General features: G+C 38.2%; 1 protein-coding gene across 1 annotated transcript in view; it reads right to left on the bottom strand.

The window, feature by feature from the left end:
* Positions 1-19,756, bottom strand: part of ZDHHC15 (zinc finger DHHC-type palmitoyltransferase 15) — a 168,534-nt gene that overhangs the window by 109,367 nt on the left and 39,411 nt on the right. Inside the window, exon 2 of the mRNA XM_040630478.1 lies at positions 16,561-16,587. Coding sequence (XP_040486412.1) covers positions 16,561-16,587 — 27 coding nt within the window. The remainder of the gene's footprint in view (positions 1-16,560; positions 16,588-19,756) is intronic.

Here is a 19,756-nt window from a genome sequence, read left to right as displayed (position 1 = left end):
ATATCTTCTTCATATTAAGCAGAAATATGCCTCCTGGTAATTCTCTCCCATTGATCCTAATTTTGCTCCCTGGAAAGGAATCATATTTGCTTAAAGACAAATAGACTTGTATCTAGACATTTAATGATCTCTTACAACTCAATAATGAGACAAAAGACTCAATAAAAAATAGGTAGACCAAGACACTTCATAAAAGAAGATAGATGTCAAACAACACACATGAAAAGATGCTTATTATTAATCATTACATAAGTGCAAAGTAAAACCACAAGGAGATACCACATCATACACAATAAAATGGTTTAAAATCCCTGACAACACCAAGTGATGGTGAGAATGTAGAGTGACTGGAACTCTCCTGGATCACTGATGGGGATGCAAAATGGTAGAACCGCTTTGCAAAACAGTTTAGCAGTTTCTTATAAAGTTAAACATACAATTACCATACAGCCCAGCAATCCACTCCCACGTATTTACCCAAGAGAAATAAAAACATACATTTCTGTGAAGGCCTGTACATGGATATTCTTAGTTTGATTCATAATAGCCCCAAACTGGAAACAACCCAAATGCTCATTTATTTGTGAATAAATAAGCAAATTGGGGTACATCTATAATATAGAATACTACTCAGCAGTAAAAATAAACTATTCATATATACACTGAAATGGATGAATCTTAAATACATATTACTAAGTGAAAGAAGCCAGATACAAAGCGTTACGATTCAATTTATAAGACATTCTGAGGAAGGTAAAACTGTATGAAGAGAAAACAGATAACTGGTTACCAAGGTGAAAAGTGAGAAGACAGCTTGTAAATAGGGAAGACGGATATTTTGAGGATAATGTAAATATTCTTTATCTTGATGGTTGGTGATATTTACACCACTGTATACATTTGTCAAAACTCATCAACCCGTATATTTATAAAGAGTGATTCTTATTGTATGTAAATTATATCTCAATAAGCGTGACAAGGGGCACCTGGGTGGCTCAGTCATTTAGCGTCTGCCTTCGGCTCAGGGCGTGATCCCAGAGTCCTGGGATCGAGCCCCACATCAGGCTCCTCAGCTGGGAACCTGCTTCTTCCACTCCCACTCCCCCTGCTTGTGCTCCCCCTCTCGCTGGCTGTCTCTCTCTGTGTCAAATAAATAAATAAAATCTTAAAAAAAAATAAGCGTGACAAAAGAACTCCAAAGAGATCTAAAAATGAGTCTTGTCTGGGGTGATGTGATGCAGCTAACAAGCCAAGGGATAAAGGCAGTCATTGGAAGCTGGAAGAGGTATGCTTTGGTATCTTCCCTTAAGCCTCTGAAGGGAGCATGGCCCCTAGGTATCATAATTTCACACTTCTGCCCTCTACAATCATTTGAGAATAAATTTTGTTTTATGCCACCATGTTTGTCATAATTTGTTATGACAGCCCTAGAAAACTAATACAGTCTATACTCAGTTTTTTCATCCATAAATGAGCATATGATAATACTTCATAGGGCTGTAATGAAAATTAAATGAATCAATACACCTAAGGTATATTAGAGCAGTAGCTGGCACATAATAAGTGGATTTGAATTTTTTTTAAAAGATTTTATTTATTTTAGAGAGAGAGAGAGCGTGAGCTGGTCGGGGTGAGGAGGGCAGAGGGAAAGGGAGGATCTCAAGCAGTATGCACACTGAGCATGAAGCCCAACACTGGGTTCAATCCCACAACCCTGAGATCATGACCTGAACTGAAATCAAGAGTCAGATGCTTGGGGCGCCTGGGTAGCGCAGTTGTTAGGCGTCTGCCTTCGGCTCAGGGCGTGATCCCGGTGTTCTGGGATCGAGTCCCACATCAGGCTCCTCCGCTGGAAGCCTGCTTCTTCCTCTCCCACTCCCCCTGCTTGTGTTCCCTCTTTCGCTGGCTATCTATCTCTGTCAAATAAATAAATCAAAAATCTTAAAAAAAAAAGAGTCAGATGCTTAACCAACTGAGGCACCTCTGAAACAGAATGTATTATGATTCTCTAACCTTAGTTATCTTTTAGTCTCCAGTCCCTTCATCTGTTAATGGTAATAATAAAAATATTGACTCTTACAACTTCTAAACAAACAAATAAAAATGGGCCTTTTCCTTTGATGTCTTTTCATTTTAGATTTTCTAACAATTAGCATAATAGGTAGCTATTTATTCTGCCTTCCCAGCCTAACATTTTCATTTTTCTCATAGCCATATTTAAATGTGTTGGGAATTCTAGTCTGTAGGATAGAAAGCAGTGCCAAGTGATATGCAGCTAGGGTAGGAAGCAAAATCATGACTCTGAAACATAGCATTGGCTGCACTCTGACTGATCTTTCCTCACAGATATAGATCTCATCGTTTTGGCTCTATATATATGCCCCCACCAAGGAGTAAACTGATACAAGAAAGGGTTGCAGGAGTCATATTGGGAAGTACACAGGAGCACGTAAGTTCTAGCTCAGGCCACTGGGGAGGGATAAAAGCAGGGGAGTAATAGCTTTGAAAGGTACTTTTATGTAGCTATATCAAAAGAGACTTGTCAAAATGTAAAGGAGCAAAATTACTTTTTAAAATTTTTACCAAGTATACAATAGACACCACTGGATTTTTATTTTTTAATTAATTTCTTTCATTTGAGTATAGTTGACACACATTAGATTAGTTTCAGGTATACAACATAGTGATTCAACTTCTCTATACATCATGCTACGCTCATCAAAAGCGTAGCTACCATCTGTCCCCATTCAATGCTATTACAATATCATTTACTATATTCCCTATGCTATACCTTTTATCCCTGTGACTTATTCATTCCATAACTGAAAGCCTGTATCTCCCATTCCCCTTCACCGGTTTTGCCCATTCCTGAACTCCCTTCCCTCTGGCAACCTTCATTTTGTTCTCTGTATTTATATGTCTGATTCTCCTTCTTTTGTTTATTCATTTGATTTGTTATTTAGATTCCACATATGAGTGAAATCATATGGTATTTGTCTTTCACAGTCTGACTTATTTCACTTACCATAATACTCTGTGGGTCCATTCATGTGGTTGCAAATAGCAAGATCTCATTCTTTACTTCATGGCTGCATAACTTTCCATTGCATACATATACACTATTTTTTGTTATCCATTTGTAAATTGACAGACACTTAGATTGCTTCCATATCTTGTTTAATATAAATAAACCTGCAATAAACATAGGGGTTCATATAGCTTTTCAAATTAGTGTTTTCATTTTCTTTGGGTAAATACCAATTAGTGAAATTACTGGATCACATGGTATTTCTTTTTTTTTTTAACTGCATACTGTTTTCCACAGTGGCTATAACAATTTACATTCCCACCAAAAGTTCATGAGTGTTCTTTTTTATCCATATCCTCACCAACACTTGTTATTTCTTGTGATTTTGATTTTAGCCATTCTGACAGATGTCAGGTGATATCTTGCAGTTTTGATTTGCATTTCCCTGATGATGAGTGATGCCGAGCATCTTTTCATATGTCTGTGGGTCATTTGTATGTTTTCTTTGGAAAAATGTCTATTCAGGTCTTCTGCCCATTTTTAAATTGGATTGTCTTTTCAAAAAATTTTCTCGTGTTGAGATGTTTAAGCTCTTTATATATTTTGGATATTAACCCTTTATCATATATATCATTTGAAAATACCTTCTCCCGGGGCACCTGGGTGGCTCAGTCGTTAAGCGTCTGCCTTCGGCTCAGGGCGTGATCCCGGAGTTCTGGGATCGAGCCCCACATCAGGCTCCTCTGCTGGGAGTCTGCTTCTTCCTCTCACACTCCCCCTGCTTGTGTTCCCTCTCTCTCTGGCTCTCTCTCTCTCTCTGTCAAATAAATAAATAAATAAAATCTTAAAAAAAGAAAAAGAAAATACCTTCTCCCATTTAGTAGGTCGCCTTTTTGTTTTGTTGATGGTTTCCTTCACTGCGCAAAAGTTTTTTTTATTTGATGTGGTCCCAATAGATATTTTTGCTTTTGTTTCCCTTGCCTATAAACACGTTGCCATGATTGATGCCAGAGAAATTACTGCCTGTGTTTTCTTCTAGGAATTTTACGGTTTCAGGTCTCACAGTTAGGTCTTTAATTCAATTTGAGTTTATTTTTGTTTATGGTGTAAAAAAGTAATCCAGTTTCACTCTTTTGCACATAGCTCCAGTTTTCCAAGCACCATTTAATAAAGAGACTATCTTTTCCTCATTGTATATTCTTGCCTTCATCATAGATTAATTGGCCATATAATTGTGCGTTTGTTTCTGGGGTCTCTTCAGTTCCATTGATCTATGTGTCTATTTTTGTGCCAGTACCATACTGCTTTGATTACTATAGCTGTGTAGTATTCTTAAATACTGGAGTACCTGAAATCTGGAATTGTGATACTTCCAGCTTTGTTCTTCTTTCTCAAGATGCTTTTTGATATTTGGGGGTCTTTTGTGGTTCCACACAAATTTTAGGATTATTGTTCTAGTTCTGTGAAAAATGCTATTGGTATTTTGATAAAAATAACATTGAATCTGTAAATTCCTTCAGGTAGTATAGATATTTTTGCAATATTAATTCTTCCAATCCATGAGCATGAAATATTTTTCCAGTTGTTTGTATCATCTTTTTTGATGATACAAGTTTTTGTATCAATTTCTTTCATCAATGTTTTATAGTTTCCAGAATACAGGTCTTTTATCTCCTTGGTTAAGTTTTTTTATTGGTAATTTTTTCTTGGTGCAATTGTAAATGGAATTATTTTCTTTATTTCTCTGCTACTTCGTTATTAGTGCATAGAAATGCTATCAATTTCTTGGCATTAATTTTGTGTTCTGCAACTTTACTGAGCTCATTTATTATTTCTGGTATTTTTTAAAGATTTGATCCATTTATTTGACAGAGAGAGACCACAAGCAGAGGGAGTAGCAAAGGGAGAGGGAGAAGCAGACTCCTTGCTGAGCAGGGAGCCCGACGTGGGACCTGATCCCAGGACCCTGGGATCATGACCTGAGCTGAAGGCAGACGTTTAACTATCTGAGCCACCCAGGCACTCCAATTTCTGGTAGTTTTTGGTGGAGTCTTCAGGGTTTTCTATATATTGTATCATGTCATCTGCAAATAGTGCCAGTTTAACTTCTCCTTTACCAATATGGATGCATCTTATTTCTATTTCTTGCCAGATTGCTGTGGCTAGGACTTCCAGTACTATGTTGAATACAAGTGGCAAGAGTGGACATCTTTGTCATGTTCCTGATTTTAGAGAAAAAGCCCTCAATTTTTCACCATTGAGTAAGATGTTAGCTGAGGGTATTTCGTATATATATTTCATATATATACCTTTACTATGTTAAGGTATGTTCCCTCTAAATCCACTTTATTGAGACTTTTTATCCTGAACGACGTTGAATTTTGTCAAATGCATTTTCTGCATCTATTGAGATTATCATATGATTTGTGTCCTTTGTTTTGTTGATGTAATGCATCACATTGATTGATTTGCAAATACTGAACCATTCTTACACCCCCAGAATAAATTCCACTTGACTATGGTGAATGATCTGTTACTGTATTTTTTTGGTCAATGTATTGTTGAATGCAGTTTGAAAATATTTTGTTGAGGATTTTGCATCTATGTTTATTAGGGATATTGGCCTGCAATTCTGTATTTGTGGTATCTTTGTCTGGTTTTGGTATCAGGGTAATGCTGATCTCATAGAGTATATATGAATGCTTTCCTTCCTCTTCTATTTTTTTGGAAAAGTTTGAGGAACATAAATATTAGTTCTTCTTCAAATGTTTGGTAGAATTCACTTGTGAATCCATCTGATCCTGTATTTTTAATTTTTGGTAGTTTTTTGATTACCAATTAAATTTTGTTACTAGTAATTGATCTGTTGAGAATTTCTGTTTCTAATTCAGTTTTGAAAGACTGTATGTTTTAGTTTATTCATTTCTTCCAGATTGTCCAATTTATTGGCATACAATTTTTCATAGTATTCTCTTGTAATCCGTTGTATTTATGTGGTGTCAGGTGTTACTTTTTCTCTTTCACTTCTGATTTTCATTATTTGGGTCCTTTCTCTTTTTCTTGGTAAGTGTGGCTAAGGGTTTATTATATATTATGTATATGTATAGACACACACACACACACACACACACACGATCTCAGTTGTTCTACTTACAACAGACACACACACACACATCTGAACCACAGTCCAGAATATTATATATTATATAATCCTTGATTATACAGGATTCACAAATTCTTTTTTAAGACATAAGTACATATCTTTTCCCATAGATTATTAGAAAAAAGTCCATAATAATAATAATTTTGCTTTCATAAGACTGTTTTGCATAAATGATCTTATTCAGCATCATAGTATCTGTATTTTGAAGATCTTGATATAAGGATCTGGGATGCACTGGATATTAGAAATTTAATAGGGTTCAAGAATAGGTGAGGATAGGGAATGAATTTAGGCACAATCAGGCACAATATGTCAGAAAATCCACATATAATCAAGAGTAACATATTGACCATTGTTGCTTATCTTCAAAAAGGGTCATTAATCATTTTAAGTAAAACTTTCACTCATACTTTGAGAATTCATTTGCTTACTAGTTTCATACTAAATTCTCTGGTTTCCCTTTTAAAGTTAAAAATAATTATAGCTATTTACCTTTTTAGAAATAGGTGTCATTCCTAAATACTTGAACTTCTGTGGGCTGAATTGTGTTCCCCCAACATTTATATGTTGAACTCCTAACCCCCAGTACCTCAGACTGTGACTTTATTTGGAGATAGGGTTTTTTAAAGAGGTGATTAATTTAAAATGAGGTCCCTAGGGTGAGCCCTAATCATTATGACTGGTGTTCTTGTAAAAAGAAGATACTAGGACACAAACACAGAGTGAAGACCATGTGAGGACACAGGGAAGATGGCTATCTACAAACCAAGAAGAAACGCCTCAGAAAAAATCAACCCTGCTAGTAACCTTGATGTTTGACTTCTAGCCTCAAAAACTGTGAGAAAGTAAATTTCTGTTGTTTAAGTCATTCGGCCTGTGGTACTTTGTTATTGCAGCCCTAGCAAGTTAATAAAAGAACTTATTGAGGTTTCCATTTGAAAACTCAGAGCATGGAAGTATTTGCTTTGTGTCCACTTCTTGACTACATTAGTCTTGATATATTGGTCATATACGAGACATCAGAAAGTTGAAAGGACATTGGAAGGAAAAAGTTTGGGCTACAGTATGATCTATTATACTCACGTTCATACTGCATAGGAAATCTTCAGTTAGGTTTTGAGCACCTATCTCGGTGTTCTTAATAATAGACTGTTTTATACTTATTACTGTAAATTACTATATAATTTGGATTTGGGGAACCAAATGAAGCTCTCTTTAGAAGCTAACCCACTTCTAAAAGAATATTATATTGTGGCACCTGGGTGGCTCAGTCAGTTAAGTGTCTGATTTCAGCTCAGGTCATGATCTCAGGTTCCTAGGATCAAGTCCAGTCCTGGGATTGAGCCTGGCATTGGGCTTCCTGCTCAGTGGGAAGTCTGCGTTTCCCTCTCCGTCTTGCTCTGCCCCTCCCCCCACTCATGCTCTCTCTCTCAAATAAATTATTAGTTTCAGAGGTGCAATTCAGTGATTTGTCATTGCATATAACACCCAGTGCTCGTTACACCAAGTGCCCTCCTTAATGCCCATCACCCAATTATCCCTTCCCCCACCCACCTTCCCTGTAGCAACCCTCAGTTTGTTTCCTAGAGTTCAGCATCTCTTTTGTTTTGCCTTCCCCTCAGTTTTCATCTTATTTTATTTTTCTTTCCCTTCCCCTATGTTCATCTGTTTTGTGTCTTAAATTCCACATATGAGTGAAATCATATGGTATTTGTCTTTCTCTGAATGAATTATTTCACTTAGCATAATACCTTCTAGTTCCATCCACGTCATTGCAAATGGCAAGATTTCATTCTTTTTGATGACTAATATTCCACTGTGTGTGTGTGTGTGTGTGTGTGTATGTGTGTGTGTACATGTGTACATATCTTTATTGCAAAGGACCATATTTTTAAATAAAGTAACTATTGGTTTTGGGTGGTTATAAATTTGGAGGGAGTTTTTTTTTTTTTTTAGATTTTATTTATTTATTTGACAGAGAGACAGCCAGTGAGAGAGGGAACACAAGCAGGGGGAGTGGGAGAGGAAGAAGCAGTCTCCCAGTGAAGGAGCCTGATGTGGGGCTCGATCCCAGAATGCCAGGATCACGCCCTGAGCTGAAGGCAGATGCTTAATGACTGAGCCAACCAGGAGCCCCTGGAGGGAGCTCTTCAACCCAGTAAAAGAACCATTAAGCAGACAAGAAATAGAAAAACTTCTGCAGTACAGTATGTTCGATTATGGTTTTCCTAAGCTGTGGAGACTAAATAAAAGGTTATGTGATTTGAGGTCTTCATTTATTTGGAAGTAATATTTTCTTTGCCAATGCCAAATAATGTTTCTACTGGCAGTCATATGCTATACTGTATTCTACATTAATAGTGCAGTGTGAATTGAAACAAGACACAAATTCATCGGGTTAGAAGGGACAACAGATATTCATTTGGCCTATTGGTCAGGTTCTAGGCAAGGCTTACCAATTCATGCCAGATACTTGGGTGTCTAATACTTTCTGAAAAATAAATTTCATGGCATCTCTTAGTAATCAACTCTAGTCTTTAGAAGTTCTTTACAAGTCTAACTTTCAATCTTCTCATTACAATCAAATCTAATTTCAGCTTATTTATCCCACTGTCTTTGAGAACCCTGACACAAAAAAATGTTATAGCTGAGACTGTTCATACTTAACATTTACAAAGCAGTTTACTGTTGTATACTTTTGCTCCCATATAATTTCATGCTTGCTAGCTTACAATAAATCTGTAACATGTTACTAAACTCACCTCCTTTTATAGAAATTGAGGTTGAGAGAAGTTGAGTTACTTACTAAAAATCATAGAGCTAGTAAATGATAGAGCTGTAAGTCCAACTCAGATCTTCTGTCCCTAAATCCTGTTTTTTGTCCCATTATGCTCCACTGCAGAATAAAGAAGCAAAATCTAATCTTATTCTTCATTATATTGATAAATTTGAGAGCTATCAGGATAAAAGTAGTTGGAATCAGAATTCTAGTGTCAGGAAGGAGCTTAAAAATCATACATTGTATTTCCCTGATGATGAGTGATGTTGAGCAACTTTTCATGTATCTGTTGGCCATCTGTATTATTTTCTTTGGAAAAATGTCTGTTCATGTCTTCTGCCCATTTCTTTTTCTTTTTTTTTTTTAAAGGTTTTATTTTTTATTTATTCGACAGAGATAGAGACAGCCAAGTTTGATAAGTTCTTTATAGATTTTGGAAACTAACCCTTTATCAGGTATATCATTTGCAAATATCTTCTCCCATTCCAAAGGTTGCCTTTTAGTTTTGTTGATTATTTCTTCACTGTGCAGAAGCTTTTTATCTTGATGAAGTTCCAATAGTTCATTTTTGCTTTTGTTTCCCTTGCCTCTGGAGGTGTATCTAGGAAGAAGATTCTATGGTCAATGTCAAAAAGGTTGTTGCCTGTGTTCTCTAGGATTTTGATGGTTTCCTGTGTCACACTTAGGTCTTTCACCCATTTTGAATTTATTTTTGTGTGGTGTAAGAAAGTGGTCCAAATGGATAAAGAAGTTGTGGTATTTATCTACAATGGAATATTACTCAGCCATCAAAAAGAATGAAATCTTGCCATTTGCAATGACGTGGACAGAGTAAAGTGCATTATGCTAAGCAAAATAAGTCAGTCAGAGAAAGACAAATACCATATGATTTCACTCATATGTGGGATTTAAGAAATAAAACTGATGAGCATTGGGAAAAAAGAGAGAGGCAAAGAATAAAACAGACTCTTAACTATAGAGAACAAACTGAGGGTTGCCAGAGGGGAGGTGGGCAGGGCGATGGGTTAAACAGGTGATGGGTATTAAGGAGGGCACTTGCGATGAGCACTGGGTGTTGTATGTAAGTGAAGAATCACTAAATTCTACATCTGAAACTAATATTACACTGTATGTTAACTAACTGGAATTTAAATAAAAACTTGAAACAAACAAATTATCATACATTATGACCACAAAAGACTCCGAATAGACAAAATAATCTTGAAAAACAAAACTGTAGGTATCACAATTCCAGACTTCAAGTTCTATTATAAAGCTGTAGTAATTAGTATGGTACTGGCACAAAAATACACATAGATCAATAAAACAGAATAGAAAGCCCAGAATTAAACCCACAATTATATGGTCAATTAATCTTTAACAAAGCAGAAAAGAATATTCAAAAAGAAGAAAGAGAGATAAACCAAGAAACAGTGTCTTAACTATAGAGAACAAACTGATGGTTACCAGAGAGGAGGGACGAGCTGGGATTGGTCAAATAGTTGATAAAAGAAAAAGAAATCATACACTGTGGTAACATAATCTAAAGAGTTCAAATCCTGGTAACTGGACTGATGCTACTAGGAAGGCTCTGAACCGAGTTGAGCTTACAAATGACACTCCACACTGGTTCGATTGAGTTCACTGATAATATACACAAAATGAAGATATAGAACTTTGGACACTAGATAAAACAGGAATGGAGCATCAAGTTTCTCATTAAGGAGCTCAACTAAGCAAATAAGGGAGCTGTAGATTGAAAAGTAAAAGACAAGTGCAGGTTTACTTAAGAGTACAAACTTTGAAGTCAGAGAGTTATGGGTTTGAATTCTTCCACTTACTAGCTAGATGACCTGGGATAATTTAGTTAACCTTTCTAAATTTCAGTTTCCTTCACAATAAAATGGACACAAGAGTGTCTATATCACTGTATTTCTGTAAATACTGAAGGACTTAACATACATATAATACTTAGCAGGGTATCTAGCACAATAAATGATAGTTTCCAATAATAACATTATTGTAATTATTCTTATTACATTAGAGCATAAGTAAAGCCCCAGCCCAACTTGTCTTGAAAGTGTATTGTGGAAAATTACGTTATATACATATATACATAAAGTGATCTCTGACCTAAGGAACCATACATGAGAATATGAGACAACTCAATACTTGCTCTAAGGCTATAATAAAGTAGCAAATATTTGTTGAGCCATAGTATGGCTTTACTTCCCAATGTTCTGAGTGCTTTGCATGTATTAACTCATTAAATTTTCACAGTAACTCCATGAAATAGGTAGTATTAGTACCTCTGTTCCACAAATAATAAAGTAGACACAAGAAGGCTGAATAATTTACTAGGAAGTAGTGGTGCCAGGACTAAAATTTAGTGAGGATAGTTCCAGAACCCATACTTTTAACTACTATGTTTTACTGTCTTCCCACCACTCTACTCTGTTGCCTCTCTAGCCAATCTCTCTGTTAAATGATTAATAGCATGAATACTTATTTGTCAAATGCTTTATCTGCATCTATTGAGATGATCATATGGTTCTTATTGTTTTAATGGTATATCACACTGATTGATTTGCATATGATGAACCACACTTGTAACCAAGGAATAAATCCCACTTAACTGTGAGGAATGATTTTTAAATATATTGTTGGATTTGGTTTGGTAGTATTTTACTGAGGAATTCTGCATCCATGTTCATCAGGAATATTGGCCTTTAGTTCTCCTTTTTAGTGGAGTCCTTATCTGGCTTTGGTATCAGGGTAATGCATTTGAAAAAGTACAACATCAATTCACGATAAAAACACTCAGCAAAGTAGGTTAAGAGAAAACATCCCTCAATGTCATAAAGGTCATATGTGAAAAACCCACAACTAATCTTATCCTCAATGGGAAAAAACTGAGAGTTTTTTCTCTATGGTCAGGAAGAAGACAAGGATGTCCACTCTCACCACTGTTATTTAACATAGTAATGGAAGGCCTAGCCATAGCAATCAGACAATGAAAAGAATAGAAATGCACCCAAATTGGCAAGGAAGACGTAAAACTTTCACTATTTGCAGATGACATGAAATGCTATATAGAAAACCCAAAAGACTCCACCAAAAAACTGCTAGAACTGATATGTGAATTCAGTAAAGTTGCAGGATACAAAATCAACATAGAGAAATCTGTTGCATTTCTATATAGCAAGAATGAAGCAGCAGAAAGAGAAATTCAGAAAACAATTCCATTTATAATTGGAACCAAAATAAGAAGGTAACTAGGAATAAACCTAACCAAAGAGGTAAAAGACCTGTACTCTGAAAACTATAAAACACTGATGAAAGAAGAGGACATAAATGGAAAGATATTCCATGCTCATGGATTAGAAGAACAAATATTATTAAAATGTCTATAGTACCCAAAGCCATTTACACATTCAATGCAATCCCTACCAAAATACCACCAGCATTTTTCACAGAGCTAAAACAAACTATCCTAAAATTTGTATGTAGAAAAATTTGTATCCAGAAAAGACCCCAAATAGCCAAAGGAATGTTGAAAAAGGAAACCAAAGCTGGTGGCATCACAATTCCAGACTTTAAGCTCTATTACAAAGCTGTAATCATCAAGATAGTATGGTACTGGCACAAAAACAGACACATAGATCAATGGAACAGAATAGAGACTTCAGAAATGGACCCTCAACTCATGGTCAACTAATCTTAAACAAAGTAGGAAAGAATATTTAATGGAAAAAAGACAGTCCCTTCAACAGTGTTGGGGAAATTGGACAGCCACATGCAGAAGGATGAAACTGGACCATTTCCTTATACCATACACAAAAATAGACACAAAATGGATGAAAGACCTAACTGTGAGACAGGAATCCATCAAAATCCTTGAGGAGAAGACAGGAAGCAACTTCTTTGACCTTGCCACAGCAACTTCTTTGCTCTTGGCTGCAGCAACTTCTTGCTAAACACTTCTCCAAAAGCACAGGAAACAAAGGCAAAAATGAACTACTGGGACTTCAACAAGATAAAAAGCTTTTGCACAGCAAAGGAAACAGTTGACAAAACCAAAAGACAACTGACAGAAGGAGAAGATATTTGCAAATGACATATCAGATAAAGGGCTGGCATTCAAAACATATAAAAAACTTATACAGCTCAACACCCCTAAAACAAATGATCCAATTAAGAAATGGGCAGAAGTCATTTACAATAGCACCAAAAACCATACGTTACCTTGGAATTAACTTAACCAGAGACGTTAAGCACCTATATTCTAGAAACTATAAATCACTCTTAAAAGACATTGAGGAAGGCATAAAAAGATGGAAAGATATTCCATGCTCATGGATCGGAAGAATTAACATAGTTAAAATGTCCATGCTATCCAGAGCAATCTACACTTTCAATGCTATCCCGATCAAAATACCGAGGACATTTTTCAAAGAACTGGAACAAACAGTCCTTAAATTTGTATGGAAACGGAAAAGGCCCTGAATCTCCAAGGAACTGTTGAAAAGGAAAAACAAAGCTGAGGGCATCACAATGCCGGATTTCGAGCTGTACTACAAAGCTGTGATCACAAAGACAGCATGGTACTGGCACAAAAACAGACACATAGACCAATGGAACAGAATAGAGAGCCCAGAAATGAACCCTCGGCTCTTTGGGCAACTAATATTTGATAAAGCAGGAAAAAACATCCGGTGGGAAAAAGACAGTCTCTTCAATAAATGGTGCTGGGAAAATTGGACAGCTACATGCAAAAGAATGCTTGACCACTATCTCACACCATACACAAAAATAAACTCCAAATGGATGAAAGACCTCGATGTGAGACAGAATCCATCAAAATCCTAGAGGAGAACATAGGCAGCAACCTCTATGACATCGGCCAAAGCAACCTTTTTCATGATACATCCCCAAAGGAAGAGAAACGAATAAAATGAATTTATGGGACTTCATCAAGATTAAAAGTTTCTGCACAGCCAAGGAAACAGTCAGAAAAACTAAGAGGCAGCCCACGGAATGGGAGAAGATATTTGCAAATGACACTACAGATAAAGGACTGGTATCCAAGATCTACAAAGAACTTCTCAAACTCAATACACGAGAAACAAATAAACAAATCAAAAAATGGGCAGAAGATATGAACAGAGACTTTTCCAATGTTGACGTACAAATGGCTAACAGACACATGAAAAAATGTTCAAAATCATTAGCCATCAAGGAAATTCAAATCAAAACCACACTGAGATACCACCTCACACCAGTTAGAATGGCAAAAATAGACAAGGCAAGAAACAACAATTGTTGGAGAGGATGTGGAGAAAGGGGATCCCTGCTACATTGTTGGTGGGAATGCAAGTTGTATAACTCTGGAAAACAGTGTGGAGGTCCCTTAAAAAGTTAAAAATTGAGCTACCCTATGATCCAGCCATTGCACTGAGTTGTTTACCCCAAAGATACAGGCGTGGTAAAGAGAAGGGCCATATGCACCCCAATGTTCATAGCAGCAATGTCACACAATAGCTAAATTGTGGAAGGAGCCGAATGCCCTTCAACAGATGACTGGATTAAGAAGTTGTGGTCCATATATACAATGGAATATTACTCAGCAATCAGAAAGAAAGAGTTCTCAACATTTGCTACAACATGGACGGCACTGGGAGATAATGCTAAGTGAAATAAGTCAAGCAGAGAGAAGAGACAACTATCAATGATTTCTCTCATCTATGGAACATAAGAACTAGGATGATCGGTAGGGAAGAAAGGGATAAAGGGAGGATAATCAGAAGGGGAATGAAACATGAGAGACTATAGACTATGAGGAAACAAACTGAGGGCCTCGGAGGAGGGGGTGGGGAATGGGATGAACCGGTGATGGGTAGTAAGGAGGGCACGTATTGCATGGTGCACTGGGTGTTATACACAACTAATGAATCATCGAGCCTTACATCGGAAACCGGGGATGTACTGTATGGCGACTAACATAATATAATAAAAAATCATTAAAAAAAAAAAAAGAAATGGGCAGAAGTCATACACAGACATTTCTCCAAAGAAGACATCCAGATGGTCAAAAGACACATGAAGAGATGCTCATCATCACTTCTCATCAGGGAAATACAAATCAAAACTACAATGAGGTATCACCTCACACCTGCAGAATGGCTAAAACCAAAACCACAAGAAACAACAAGTGTTGGTGAGGATACAGAGAAACGGAAACCCTCTTGCATTGTTTGTGGGAATGCAAACTTGTGCAGCCACTGTGGAAAATTTTATGGGGGTTCCTCAAAAACTTAAAAATAGAACTACTTTGTGATGCAGTAATTGCATTACTTGGTACTTACCTCAAAAATACAAAAACAATGATTGAAAGGGATACATGCACCCATATGTTTATTGCAGCATTAATTATAATAGCCAAAATTGGAAGCAGCCCAAGTGTGCATTGATGGATGAAGAAGATGTGATAAATATATACAATCAAACATTACTCAGCTCCAGGAAAGAATGAAATCTTGATATTTGCAACAAAATGGATGGAGGTAGAGAGTATAATGCTAAGTGAAGTAAGTTGTTCAGAGAAGGACAAATACCATATGATTTCACTCACATGTGGAATTTAAGAAACAAAACGAGAAAAGAAAGAAACAAGAAACAAAATAAGCACAGGAAAAAATATGAGGAGAGACAAACCAAAAAACAGACTGGTGGTTACCAGAAGGCAGTTAGTTTGAGGGATGGGTGAACTAGGTGATGGCAATTTATGAGTACATTTATCATGATGAGCACTGAGTAATGTATAGTGTTGTGAACCATTATATCGTACACCTGAAACTAATATAATACTCTATTTAAGTATACTCACATTAAAATAAAAAAACTGAATAAAAAATAAAAATGCATAATATAAACATTATGTAATTAATGAATTACAACAGTTAATCCCATGAAGTTAGAATTAAAAGTGGCTATATAAAGTGGCTACATAAATATTTATGGTTATGCCTGAAAAAATAACATGAGGTCAAGTGTTTGTTAAGACTCATGCTCAGTTTACACATTTTTTAATGGAAAATTCCTCAATCTATTTACAGTGGTCGTATAAACTACAGAATAAGCCCAATGGGGTTGAAGAGTAGAGAAGAATATGTAAATATATTACAACTGTGATGGTGAAGGACTTATCATTTTAAATTTCCTCGTGGGACCCTTATTCCATACCTTTAAGAGGGAATGAATTGCCCAGGAAGGCAAGGTACCTAGGACAACAATGATGAAGCAAGAGCCTAGGGTCAATATGGCCAACAGCATGGTTACCTATGTCTTTCTCTATCACAAATACTGGTAACTTCCAATTCCTGTCCTACAGCCAAAGGAGCCACTGAAAATATGTTCTGCTTTCTCTCTGGGTAAGCTCCGGGTATGCTTCCTGAAAAATGCCATCCTAAACTTTCCACTCAATTCAGTATTCCTGGTAAAGCTGCTCAATTTAAAGGCTTTTATGTAATTAGCTTTTAGACAGAAAGAGGGATACAATTCTGACCAATACAATTTACAATACTATCTTACCTTTTTCTGCTGGGCTCAAAACAGTCACTGTGGAAAACAAGAGAAAGATCAAAATTAGTGATATTTTAAAAACATTTTTCTTTTCCCTTTTTAAGACTTATTTATTTATTTGAGAGAGAGAGAGTGGGAGCGGGAGGGGCAGAGGGAGAGAGAGTCTTAAGCAGACTCTGTGCTGAGCACAGAGCCTGAAGCAGGGCTTGATCTCACAACCCTGAGATCACAACCTGAGCTGAAACCAAGAGTCAGACTGCAGCACCCAGGTGCCCCAAAACATCATTTTTCTAATCCATTTTTCCATAGCATCATTTTTGAGCCATATATTCAGTGGAATAACACTTTAGGAAACAATCAGCCTGCTAAGATGAGGGAAGGCAAAAATGATTAAATTTCATCCTTTGCTATCTTTTTTCATCTTAAACCTGAGTTAATTAAGAATTTATACTCCTTCAACGATTACAAATGTAACCAGATTTTTAAAAATTCCACCAAATGGAAACTCTTGAGCTATACAAGAGCTTAAAAGACAGTAAATTAGGAGATGACCATTCAAAGTATTCACTGGAGAACGATCTTTAAATACCAAGCTTCTCTTATATATTTAGAGTTCATTTAGTGTGGAGGTTGTATGACAGCTCTGAAGTCAAACTGCCTGGGATAAAAACCCAGCTGCTCTATTTTGTGACCTTAGGCAGGTTCCTTAACTTCCCTAACATTACCTACCTTACAAGGTTACTTGAGATTCAAACGAGTTAATGCATGTAACTGCTGTTTAACATAATAAGCACAAGGGAAGGGGGGAGGAGTTAAGATGGCGGAGGAGTAGGGGACCCCTTTTTCAGCGGTCCCCTGAGTCGAGCTGGATAGGTACCAGACCAGCCTAAATAACCACGGAATCAGCCTGAGACGCAGGATGATGCATCTGGATCTCTACAAATGAACATCTCCAGCACTGAGTATTGAGGTACGATGAGGGGAGCTGTAAACCGTGCACAGATATCGGAAGATAAACGGAAGGAGGGCGCCAGCGTTTGGCGCCGGGAAGCGGCAGCCACCACGAAGGGGAGCGGGCGGACTCACAGAGGGCACCCGCGAGAGCGGACTGAGACCGGTGAGCCAGCAGCGCTTGCCACCAGGCATCTCCCGGAACACGAGAGTCGGTGTGCTCACGGGATCAGACTGAGACCGGAGAGCTCGGGAGCAGCGGGCGGCTGGCGGGAGCCACCTGCACGGGAGCGAGGCGGACTCGCGAGTCGGCACCGCGAAACAGCAGACTGAGACTCTGGCAGATGCAGCGCGCCTGAAGCTACTCTCACGAACTCCGGAATCGAGGTGTGCTCACGGGCATGGAGCTGAGACCGGGAGACCCGGGCGTGCGGGGCGGCTGGTGGCTGGCGGCATTAGAAACACAAGACAGGAGACTGCGCCGGCCCTGGAAGTGAGGGCTGGGACGCCGGGTGTGGGGCGCACATCCCGGGACGCTGCAGGGTTGAGCAGCACCAACAGAAACAGAGTTAAAGTGGCCAGAACATTAGTAGAGAACGGGCCGCAATCCTTCTGTTCCGTGACAGAGGCTGAAATTTGGCCGCTGCTGCTCTGACTCTCAGAAGAGGCACAGCAAACCGCCAGGGAAAGCCGCCAGAGAACAAAAGCCTGGAAATACCGGCTCAGAGAGTGCCCATCCCCATCCTCCCTCGCAGGGGACACGGAGACTCTACCCAAACAGGGTTGCCTGAGTATTGGCGCGGCAGGCCCCTCCCCCAGAACACAGAAGGCAGGCTGAAAAATCAAGAAGCCCACAACCCGGGCGCCTGGGTGGCGCAGTCATTGAGCGCCTGCCTTCGGCTTAGGGCGTGATCCCGGCGTTCCGGAAAGGAGTCCCTCATCGGGCTCCTCCGCTGGGAGCCTGCTTCTTCCTCTCCCACTCCCCTGCTTCTGTTCCCTCTCTCGCTGGTTGGCTGCCACATAAATAAATAAATAAAATCTTTAAAGAAGAAGCCCACATCCCTAAGATCCCTATAAAACAAGGGGCACGGCCTGGGACCCAGTCAATAATTTGGGCTCTGGAAACCCCGCAACCTCTCTTCATCAGAATGACAAGAAGGAGAAGCCCCCCCCAGCAAAGAAAAGACAGTGATTCTGTGGCCTCTGCCACAGAAATAATGGATATGGATGTAACCAAATTATCAGAAATGGAATTCAGAGTAACGATGGTCAAAATGATGAGTAGAATTGAAAAAACTATTAACGAAAAGGTTACTGAGAATATAGAATCCCTAAGGACAGAAATGAGAGCGAATCTGACAGAAATTAAAAATTCTATGAGCCAAATGCAGGCAAAACTAGAGGCTCTGACGGCCAGGGTCGCAGAAGCAGAGGAACGGGTTAGTGAATTGGAGGATGGGTTAATAGAGGAAAAAATGAAAATAGAAGATGGTCTTAAAAAAATCCACGCCCACGAATGTAGGTTACGGGAGATTACTGACTCAATGAAACGATCCAATGTTAGAATCATCGGCATCCCCGAGGGGGTGGAGAAAAACAGAGGTCTAGAAGAGATATTTGAACAAATTGTAGCTGAAAACTTCCCTAATCTAGCAAGGGAAACAAACATTCGTGTCCAAGAGGCAGAGAGGACCCCTCCCAAGCTCAACCACGACAAACCTACGCCACGTCACGTCATAGTGCAATTCGCAAATATTAGATGCAAGGATACAGTATTGAAAGCGGCCAGGGCAAAGAAATTTCTCACGTACCAAGGCAAAAGCATCAGAATTACGTCAGACCTGTCTACACAGACCTGGAATGAGAGAAAGGGTTGGGGGAGCATATTTAAAGCTCTTTCAGAGAAAAACATGCAGCCAAGGATCCTTTATCCAGCAAGGCTGTCATTCAGAATTGATGGAGAAATAAAGACATTTCAGAATCGCCAGTCACTAACCAATTTTGTAACCACGAAACCAGCCCTACAGGAGATATTACGGGGGGTTCTATAAAAGTAAAAAGGCCCCAAGAGTGATACAGAACAGAAAGTCACAGCCAATACAAACAAAGACTTTACTGGCAACATGGCAACATTAAAATCATATCTCTCAGTAATCAGTCTTAATGTAAATGGTTTGAACCATCCCATAAAACGCCACAGGGTTGCAGATTGGATAAAAAGAAATGACCCATCCATTTGCTGTCTACAAGAGAC

Source organism: Ursus maritimus, assembly GCF_017311325.1.
Source record: "Ursus maritimus isolate PB19 chromosome X unlocalized genomic scaffold, ASM1731132v1 scaffold_X1, whole genome shotgun sequence".
NCBI lineage: Eukaryota > Metazoa > Chordata > Mammalia > Carnivora > Ursidae > Ursus > Ursus maritimus.
This window is presented reverse-complemented; position numbering and strand designations above follow the sequence as displayed.